The 10,591-nt window shown below is 49.7% G+C and overlaps 1 protein-coding gene across 1 annotated transcript; it reads right to left on the bottom strand.

The window, feature by feature from the left end:
- Nucleotides 1-5,931: 5,931 nt before the first annotated feature.
- Nucleotides 5,932-8,393, bottom strand: LOC141021937 (uncharacterized). Its single transcript, XM_073497796.1, has 4 exons — nt 7,670-8,393; nt 6,947-7,090; nt 6,055-6,205; nt 5,932-5,944 (listed from the first exon to the last, which is right to left on the bottom strand). Exons 1-4 carry the CDS (start codon nt 8,391-8,393, stop codon nt 5,932-5,934), a joined length of 1,032 nt encoding a protein of 343 aa, XP_073353897.1.
- Between the last annotated feature and the right edge of the window lie 2,198 nt (nt 8,394-10,591).

Here is a 10,591-nt window from a genome sequence, read left to right as displayed (position 1 = left end):
GGCTTCCTCTGTTGCGTCTTCCCTGGCTCCGCGTCGTCCCCTTCCTAGGCCTCACCGTCGTCCACCGCCCTGGTGCTCTCGGTGCGGCGTGGTCAACGTGGTTAACGACCAACTTCCATCGGAAGAGTACTGTACGTGGAGAGGCTGACAGCTGGGTCCACGGCGGCCGCAAGGAAGTGCCTCCTTATTACGCGCAAAATAATTATTTCTCCACCTGACAGCGGGGACCCACCGGACGGGCCACCTTATTTCGCGAAAAAAACGTTTCCCCCCTGACTGCTGGGACCCACCGGACGGGCCACCGTATTTCGTGAAAAAAACGTTCCCCCTGCTGTCAGCTCGGACCCACCGGAAGTGCCTACTTATTATGCACACAAAAATGAATACTCCCCCAGCTAGCTGGGACCCACCTTGGTGGGAGGCTGACTTGTGGGCCTACTAAGTTGACGGGGACGGAGGGCTTTGTCAACTTAGTCAATATGAACGATTCTAGCTCCAGTGACCGTACGATGTCCATCCAACGGCCGTAGTGCTTCTTCAACCTCTGGTCTTCTTGCTCCAGCCGCCCAAAGCAGCGCCGGTCGTGCCGCCTGCTCCTGCCTCCCGTGGCCAGCTATGCTGCCGCGGAGGCCTCACCGCCCCCTACTATTCCCACCGCTGGCCAGGCCCTGCGGCGACGGCAGCCTCACACCGTAGCCGAACGAGTGAACCCTCATACTCCTCTCCGCGTGGGTATCCACTGCCGCGTCTTCACCGGCTCCGTGTCGTCCCCTTCCTAGGCCTCGCCGTCGTCCACCACCCTGGTGCTCTCGCCGCGGCGTGGTCAACGTGGTCAAGGAACAACTTCCATCGGACATGGACTGTACGTGGAGAGGCTGACAGCTGGGTCCACGGCGGAAGCAAGGAAGTGCCTCCTTATTACGTGGAAAATAATGATTCCTCCACCTGACAGCAGGGTCCCACCGGACGGGCCACCGTATTTCGCAAAAAAAAGTTTCCCCCCTGACTGCTGGGACCCACCAGTTACACCTTCGCACGCAAGGAAGTGCGCCCGGGCAAAAAAAACGATTCGCCCCCCTGACTGCTGGGACCCACCAGCTACATCTTCGCACGCAAGGAATTGCGTCCGGACAAAAACAAAATAAAACTATTCGCCCCCTGACTGCTAGGACCCACCAGCTACATCTTCGCATGCAAGGAAGTGCCTGACAGTCGGGACCCACCTGGTCGAAGCATACGTAGCGTTGTCATTCTGGTCGCGAACGTGTACGTACATATATACTGGTCGATGTAGAGGCGTGCACGTGTCGTAGTAGAGGCTCGTACGTGTCGTAGTAGAGGCGCGCACGTAGCATGTACACGTACGTACAGCGACCAAGGTGCAAGAAAGAAAATACGGCCACGTACGTACATACGGGCAGGGTCTCGAAAGCCTACTCGCGCATACGTATGGCGAGGGCTCGTGTACATGGCTGGGTCGGAACGGAGAAACAGCGTCGTCGTCGTGTTCATGGGGAGGCAACGGAATGCGTCGTGTTCATGGGGAGGGGTGTGGCGTACCACAAAACGGAGGAAACGGACCTCCTACGGTCGAAACGGGGGTCCTGTTGATCGGGAGGTGTGTGGCGTACCGCAAAACGGAGGAAACGGACCTCCTACGGTCGAAACTGGGGTCCTGTTGATCGGGAGGGGTGTGGCGTACCGTAAAACGGAGGAAACGGACCTCTTACGGTCAAAACGGGGGTCCTGTTGATCGGGAGGGGTGTGGCGTACCGCAAAACGGACGAAACGGACCTCCTACGGTCGAAACGGGGGTCCTGTTGATCGGGAGGGGTGTGGCGTACCGCAAAACGGACGAAACGGACCTCCTACGGTCGAAACGGGGGTCCTGTTCATCGGGAGGGGTGTGGCGTACCGCAAAATGGGACTCCCCGGGATACTGTTCATCTCCACCATCGACCTCCTCCAGCCTCCACGGGCTACCGTCGACCTCCTCCAGCCTCCACGGGCTCCTGTTAATCCAGCCTCCACCGCGCGCTACTCCGCCGGCTACTGTTCAACCACCCCTCCACCGTCTACTGTTCATCCAGCCCATCACACCACGGGGTCCTGTTCAACCACCCCTCCACGGGCACCCCTCCACCGTCTACTGTTCATCCAGCCCTCCACACCACGGGGTCCTGTTTATCCAGAGGAAACGCCACCGCTCACTGTTCATCCAACCCCCCCCCCCCTGCAACGCTCACTGTTCATCCAATCGATCGGCTTCAGTTAGCAGCAGTAGCGAAGGAATTGCTCGATCGGTTCAGTTAACAGCCATCGATCGATCGCTCGAGTTCAGTAACGCGTAGCCTGCAGTGCAATCGCTTGGGTTCAGTTAGAGCCCAACGCCTCGCTCGGGTTCAGTTAGAGCCAACGCCTCGCACACACGTGCGTACGTGTATGAGAGAAACGTGCATCGCTCGGCCCCCGACCTCCCACCGTAACCGGGAACTCCCCGAAATTTTCCTCGCCCTCGCTTCTACCACGGTTTTTTCCATCATGGACGGCCCAAAGAATGTCATGCAGCTGCGTCTCCGGCCCGCCCAGGACGAAAAGCCCATTTTCTGTCATGATTTTTTGTCATATAAGTAGGAGCCCACCACATCTATGATGATACCGGGTTTTGTCACAATTATCGTCATAGAAGTGTCATATGCATGACAGAAAAAAAATTCGTTCGGCCCAAAATGTCACGGATGTGTCTTTTTTTTTGTAGTGATGAAGAACAACGATGGCTCAAGATCCCATCAATTTATTGAATTGGATGGACATGATGACCCAAGTGGAGGGGCGGGGGCAAGAGGTCATGGCAAAGAGGAACGGCGGGTGATGGGAAATAAGTGGGAGAAGGAGAAGGCCGCGCGTGATGGCGCGGTAAGAACAAAGTTCCTCACATCGACAGACATTTTTTTCCATCAAGGAGAAGAAGGAGGAGGAGAGGTACAGGCTCTTCTTGAATGTGCAAAGGAAGAGGCTGTTGTTCGGCTGACAGAGGTTGCAGGAGAGGTGGAGGATTGAGAGGGAGAAAATAGAAATAGAGAAGGAAGAAAAATGGGCAAAATAGGAGTTTGAAAAGGCGAAGACATTGGAATCAATTGAGCTTGAGAAAGAGAAACCGAGGCTTGCGAGGGACATGGAGGATTCCCGGATCATGTCGCGGGATACTAGCCTCTTGGATGAGGAAAACAAGAAGTTGTTCCACAACGAGAGGAAGGAGATCAACGTGCACAACAAGAGAGCCGATTGGTTGATTTGTGTATTGCCTATGTATGAAATGATGAATTTTATTTTGGCATATATTGAATGGTTGAATAGTGGAGTATATTGGTTTGTTGAATTGGAGATTAATTGGTTGTGTGCTATATGATCTATGGGCATGTTTTTGCATGACAAATGAGGGGCGGGCTGGCGCTGTCCACGGACGCGTCCGGATGCGCTGGCAGACGTTTAGGGGTTCACCTTTGTCTAGTCCGGTTGTAGATGTTCTTAGTACTTCCGTTGGTCCGATTATCATGCCTGCTATGTTCATCATGTTTTGTTGAAATACAATATATGGAAAATTGCTCATATTCCGTACAATTCATTGTCTTCGGAAAACAACATTGTAACATCCTGTGAACATATTTCCTTTTCTGCATATCTTGCTTGCACTATTGCACAAACCACAATATATAGCTAAGAAGAAGAAAATAAGCGAATGTTGCTACTTGTTGTACCAGACTGAACTTTTGAGCTTAGTCGAGTTGCCATTTGTAATAGCTAAGAAGAAGAAAATAAGCGAATGTTGCTACTTGTTTACACCTTCTTTTAATTGGATGTCCCCGGAGGGACTACTTGTTTACGACTTTAATCAGTCCTTAAATCCAAATGTGATCACATACGTATTTGTTTTTGGAAATATTTGTACTTGCATAGCTTTCTCGTTGGGATAAATGTATAAACTTGTTGTTTCTTGCTTTCTTTTCAAGCTGGCAAATCCGTACTTCGGCGACATTACAGTACTTTATCCTCTGAATATTTTCCTACAGTTTCCCGTAGGGTTCCGAGCCAATTGTCGATCGACAGCTGCAGTGCCTTGGCACTGCGTCCTGGTTTTCACATAGTTAACTTGTTAACGTACGATCGACAAGACCGCAGCCAGATATGAAAACAGAGCCACGTTTTTTTTTCGCGGTAAAGGGAGTTTTTATTGCAAAGTAATAGTGTTACAATCAAGAGGCCACAACTCCTCAATACAAGGTGGAGCCGACTATAACCACACCGCTGTGGTTCTCTCTGATCGGCTATAAGTGGCCAAACGATCTGCGACACAATTCTGACTACGGTGAATTTTCTGTGGTAAGAACTCCCTACTACTCATCAACTCCTTAATCTCAAGCACCAACTGCCCATAAGCTGACTTCACTAGGCCATTGTTAGACAAGATTGAGAGTGCTTCAGCAGAATCTGACTGAACGACCACCGGAAATGAGGTATTCTGTATAGCCAAGGCCATGCCCTGCATGAGGGCGTGTATTTCCGCTTCCAGCGAATCGTTGCAATGAAAGATATAGCGGTACGCTGAAAAAATGATCTTGCCTTTGTCCTCACGGAGAATCATGCCAGCAGCCGCTGACCCATCGGACTCCAGGAAGGACCCATCGACGGATAGTCAACATAGCCCGGCTGGGGTGCTGGCCATGGCATGGTCGGGGTCTTCGCTTTGTCTAAAGAGCCTGAACACACGGCAGACACTGTCATCTTCCCCTTGATTATTTCCTCTGTGCTAAACCGGCCTGCAAGTTTGATAGACCTGTAGTAGCTATCGAGGAACTCCACCGTGACATCCGTTGGTGGGATTTCCTTGCCATGTGACTGATCTGTTCGCAGTTGCCAGATTCGCCAGACTACCATAATCACCATATCCCGGACCTCATCCGTACAGTTAACCAGCACATGCAGCAACCAATCCTTGCCATTGTCAATGAGAATTTCATCAGAGGGCAAAGGCCACCTAGTTCTCATATTCAGCCAAATCATACGCGCATTAGTGCATGTAACCAACGCATGAAAAGAACCCTCCTCTTCCACACCACATAAAGGACAGGTCGAGCGCGTGGAAATATGTCTCAAGTTTTTACATTGCGTTGTTGGCAAGGCGCCTGCAACTACCTTCCAAGCCATGATTTTCATCTTCTGAGGTACCGACGATTTCCATACAGCATTCCAAATTGATCTCGCTCCACTTGGTGCTGAACAGGAAGCTCCCCCCGCAAACGCTATGTTATGATCATATGTGGCAAGTCTGTAAGCACTCCTGACCGAGAATTGGCCGTTCTTCTCTGGGAACCACGATACGAAATCAGAACGCTGCCTTGGGGACGTCCTTATTTTCACAATATAATCTATGTCCATAGGCCAAAAAATTCTCTCAACCGATCCATCCGCCATGCACCGTTATCATCTAAGAACTCTGACACATGGTTTAGCCGGGATGTGCATTTAGGAGTGATGGGGCGGAATGAGGTTGCTCTTGGAATCCAAGGGTCGCGCCAAGTACGGATGAGCGCCCCATCCCCCACTCGCCAAATAACCCCCTTCTTCACGAGGTCCAGACCGTATAAAATCCCTTTCCACACTGCGGATCCATTGTTAGAGAACACCGAATCCAGTAAATTACCAGCCGAGAAGTATTTCGCCTTTAGGAGCCTAGCACATAAACTGTCTGGCGTATCTAAAAGGCGCCATGCTTGTTTTGCGAGTAGGGCTTGGTTAAAATCCCCCATATCCCTGAAGCCCATGCCTCCCATAGATTTGGGTAGGCGCATTTTGTCCCAACTCAGCCATGCCATTTTACGCTTCCCCTTGTCAACTTCCCACCAGTACTGACGCATCATGCGGGTTAACTCATCACAAATCGATCCTGGGAGTTTGAAAACACTCATGATATAAGCTGGTATAGCTTGAGCAACTGATTTAATTAAAATCTCCTTGTTACCTGATGACATATATTGCTCACTCAAGTCGATTAACCTCTTCCTTAATCTTTCCTGGATAGTTTCAAAATTACCCTTATGCATTCTTCCCTCCGGCACAGGGAGGCCTAGATACTTAGGCTCGAAGACCTCCTGTGTAATTTCCAGAACACCCTTAACATTAGAAGCAACTGTGGGCGAGCAATGATCTGAAAAAAGGATGGAGCACTTTGAATGATTTATTAATTGGCCAGTAGCCGCCGCATAAGTGTTCAACAAACCTTTAACCAAAATTGCCTGCTGTTCAGAAGCTTGAAAAAACAAGAGTGAATCATCCGCGAATAAAAGATGGGATATTTCCGGAGCACCTCTACAAATTTTCACCCCTTTCAATCCATCCTCTTCCATTGATTTATTGATCAACCTTGATAGAGCATCCGCAACAAAAAGGAAAAGAAAGGGGGATAACGGATCACCTTGCCGGAGACCCCGGGACGGGGTAAAAGATTCCAGTAGCTTGCCATTGAACTTCACAGAGTATTTAACAGATGATATACACGCCATAACACGAGAGACCCAGAACTGGGAGAAGCCCCATTTGAGAAGAGCCTTCTCAAGAAAGTCCCAATCAACTCGGTCATATGCCTTCGAAAGGTCAAGCTTGTAAGCACACAAAGCCGGTGAATTTTCCTTAACAGATTGTATATGATGGATACATTCGAAGGCAATAATCGAGTTATCCGTAATAAGCCTGCCCGGAATAAATGCACTTTGATTTTCCGATATTAGCTCTGCTAAGAAAGGTTGCAACCTGTTCACCATGCACTTAGACACGATTTTATATACCACATTGCAAAGACTGATAGGGCGGAAATCTTTTAGTTCACGAGAATGTGGAATTTTCGGTATTAATACCACCGCCGTATCATTGACACCATCTGGCATTATACCTGTGACAAAGAACTCCTTAACTGCCGCAATAATCTCTGCTCTAAGAACATCCCAGTTACGCTGATAGAAACGCGCCGGGAATCCATCCACCGCTGGAGCCTTTAAAGGCCCTATTTGGAAGAGCGCGTCCGCAATCTCTTTGTCTGCAAACGGCAAACTGAGAGCATCATTCATATTTGTCGTAACCCTTTGCTGGATACAATCCAAAACGACCAATGGGTCCAGCGTAGGGTCCTTGGTGTATACTTCCTTGAAGTATGACTATGCCATCCTCTCCATCTCTGAGGGTACAGAGCACCAAGATCCATCCATCTTTTTCAGGCGCTGAATATGGTTCCTTCTCGCCCTCCAGATTGCTCTACGGTGCAATTATTTCGTGTTACGTCCACCCTCCATTAGCCACGTAATACGTGATCGCTGCAGCCACATCATTTCTTCTCTGTATAGGAGTTCGTCTAACTGATTCGTCTTATTCCGGACCTCAGACCGATCAGCCCCAGTTAATTGTAGTGCAGCTAGTTGACTCCTTAGCTCTTCTATTTCTTTCAATACATTACCAAAGTTCTCCCTACTCCAGTCTTTCAAATCATTCATAACATGTTGCAAAGACGCAGCCACTGAACCGAGCCCTCCACTCGGCTTATGCTTTACCCATGAGTTAGCAACCACGTCTGGAAGGCCTCGGTGGCGCTCCCACATGATTTCGTACCGTGGCGCATTACCTTTCGTTCGAAATGCTTGAACATCCCCCAACTGGACAAGTAGGGGTGCATGATCTGAGCAGGGCGTTGCGAGATGCAGCACCCTCGTTGCTGGAAACAGGTCCTTCCATGTTTCATCCGCACAAGCACGGTCCAATTTGACTTGCACATTGCGGTCACCGTCTTGCCCGTTATTATATGTGTAAGGAACACCTGCAAATCCCAAGTCCATGAGCTCACAAAGCAGCAGGCAATCCCTAAACGCTGACATCTGCGTCTCCGACTGCAGAGATCGCGAGAGATGCTCATGTTGCCACAAGGCTTTGTTATATTCTCCACAGACGAACCACGGTTCCTGCGAAACTGCTCTGAGCCGAACTAGATGATCCCACATGGCTTGCCTATTCTCAACTCTTGGTTCGCCATAGACAAATGTCCCTATCCATGAGGTTCCTCCACCAACATCATCAACACGTACATCGATATAATGACAGCATGCATCAAGAACTGTCACGGACAATGACTCATCCCAGAAGAGAGCCAAGCCTCCACTTTTTCCATTACTACTAACACCGTGAAAACCTTTTAAACCTAACCTCCACTTGAGCTTTTCCACTTTGGCTACATCCTGTCTAGTCTCACTTAAAAAGACTAGCTTGGGGTCATTGGCTTTGACGAGGGCCAACACCTCCCGAACTGTCCGGCGGTTCCCCACCCCCCGGCAGTTCCAAGCGAGGATATTCATTGCGTCCGGCGGTCCTCCTCGAGGGAGGCCGCCGATATCTCATGGTTTCCACTTTCCTTTCCCGTCTTGACACGTTTGCTACTTGTGCTACTTGTGGGGGAGTTCCCTTCCTTCAGATCCTCCCCACACCCATCTGTGATTGCCAATAAGGTAGAGTGTTTGTTTGGATGGCCTACGACGACAGCATCATCCATATTTAATCTCTTCCTTGGATCCTTGTCAACCTCCATCCCTGTACTTGCAGGTTTCTTTGGACTAGAAGCCGTATCTGCAAGGGCAGGGTCCAGATCCTCTTGCCTCTCATTGTTCTTCCTTTCTAAACCATGAGGGGTTTCCTGCCTCGCACTAGGGCGAGTAGCCATGTTTGTCCTGGATGGTTGATTCTCCATCCTACCCTGATTAGGCCCCTCTGCATACAGCCAATCGCCGTATTTCATCTTCCTCTCATCATGGATACCCAGACCGCATTCCTTATACACATGCCCAATGAGGCCGCAAACCTTGCAGAATCTTGCAAGCTTCTCATATCTCACGAGGTAAACTTGTCGTTCCTTAGCACGAACTATACTCACAAATTTCGTCAGAGGACGTTGGATGTCATGCTTCACTCGCACCCTGACATAGTCCCCACGGGTGTTCCCGTTCAAGCGCATGTCCATGATCTCACCAGCATCTTTTAGCAGTTTTTCGACTACCGACTCCTTGCAATATGCCTCTGGTACCTTATGGATCTGAAGCCAAATCGGCATCTCAAAAATTTCGATCTCATCTGTCTTACTAAACCCATCATAAGGACACAACAGAACAGCCATGTTACGAAACAGCCAAGGCCCCTGCATCATCATGCGCTCCCAATCCCCCAGGCAAGACGCTTGGACGACGAATCGGTTAGGGCCAACTGGTTTGAATCTCACACTCTGCGCTGGGTTCCACGCTGCGCGCATGTCCTTGTAAAACGCTGATTGACTGAAATTTTTCTCCGTGTGCACCCTAGCTAGAGCAAGCCATCTGACACTTTCATTGATCTCTGGGTCATCCACATCAATCTCGACATCATCGAAGTCCTCATCGTTAAGGTCTAACTGATTGAAGTAGTCGCCAAGATCAGGGTTACTGGCCGGCGCGCCGCCGCCGCTCGCAGCGGAGTGCGTCCGAGGGAGACGACATCCCGTCTGGGGTAGGAGGAACGGACCTTGAGGGTGCCCCGAAACCTAGCCTGCCGACGGCGTGAAGAGCGAACTCCGGGACGATTGCGATCGCCAAGGAGGAGGTAAACCCTAGCCGCGTGCGTAGGGGAAAAAATTAGAGGGAATTCGAAAACAGAGCCACGTTATAGCCACGTCCAACAACCATATAAGAAAAAGAAATGAGAAGAAAACTGGGGCCATATATTTGGTCTACTCCCGACGAGATTCTTGTCATGTTGCGCGATGCAGAAAATTGTCCGCCGGCCATGTACAGTTGCACGTACACGTACACGTACAATATCTGCAGCGGAAGCGTAGATACGTGGGTTTCTGGCTTCGTGCTTTCAGGCCGCATCTTTCTTTTTCCCTTTTTGGCGCGGACGGAAATAAGGCCGACACAAGAAGCAGCGAAACACCCTTCACGGAGAAGCAATGCATTTCAATTAGTGTCCAAGTAGTTGTTCGCCTGCAGCGACGGTATGCGACCTATACTGAACATTTTTCTTTACGAATATGTGATCTGTTGAACGGTGCCTCCTTTTTTTCAGATGGGACTTGGCGTCCCTTAATCTATATCTATATCTATACCCCTACTAATAAAGCAAGGTGCGTCAATTTTTTCATCCGTTCACCGTTGATCTTTTTTCTATCCGAGGTGGTACTAAATTTTATGTGTTTGTCTGCCAAAAAGGAATTTTCGTAACTGGGCCGCGTGCTGCGGCCCAGTGAAGCCAGCCAACTTACTTTTCTGTCCACACAGCTGAAAAGTAATGATCTCAAACCGAACAGAGGATGCTCGACTGTGGATGTTCTGGCTACTGGATACTCTAAAAGAGCAGGAAGTTGTTCATATTTTGATCACAATGTGGACCATATGGTGGGCGCGACGCCGTGCTATCCATGATGAGCAGTACCAAAGCCCCTTGAGCACTTTGGTTTTCATCAAGAAATTTCTGGTGGATCTTGATTGTATGGCTGTGCACAAGTCACGCCTGAGGGACTTGCATGCAA

This window comes from Aegilops tauschii, chromosome 4 (assembly GCF_002575655.3).
Source record: "Aegilops tauschii subsp. strangulata cultivar AL8/78 chromosome 4, Aet v6.0, whole genome shotgun sequence".
Lineage (NCBI taxonomy): Eukaryota > Viridiplantae > Streptophyta > Magnoliopsida > Poales > Poaceae > Aegilops > Aegilops tauschii.
This window is presented reverse-complemented; position numbering and strand designations above follow the sequence as displayed.

Bases quoted from the DNA above. Each gene is read 5' to 3' on its own strand.
- LOC141021937 (XM_073497796.1), bottom strand. From the start codon at position 8,393: ATGAATATCCTCGCTTGGAACTGCCGGGGGGTGGGGAACCGCCGGACA. The intron at 7,091-7,669 runs GTAATGCGCCAC...TGCCGTTTGCAG, and splicing joins TCAAGCATTTCGAACGAAAG to ACAAAGAGATTGCGGACGCG. The intron at 6,206-6,946 runs GTATAATGCCAG...TCCTTTTTTCAG, and splicing joins TAAGGAGTTCTTTGTCACAG to ATCATTGCTCGCCCACAGTT.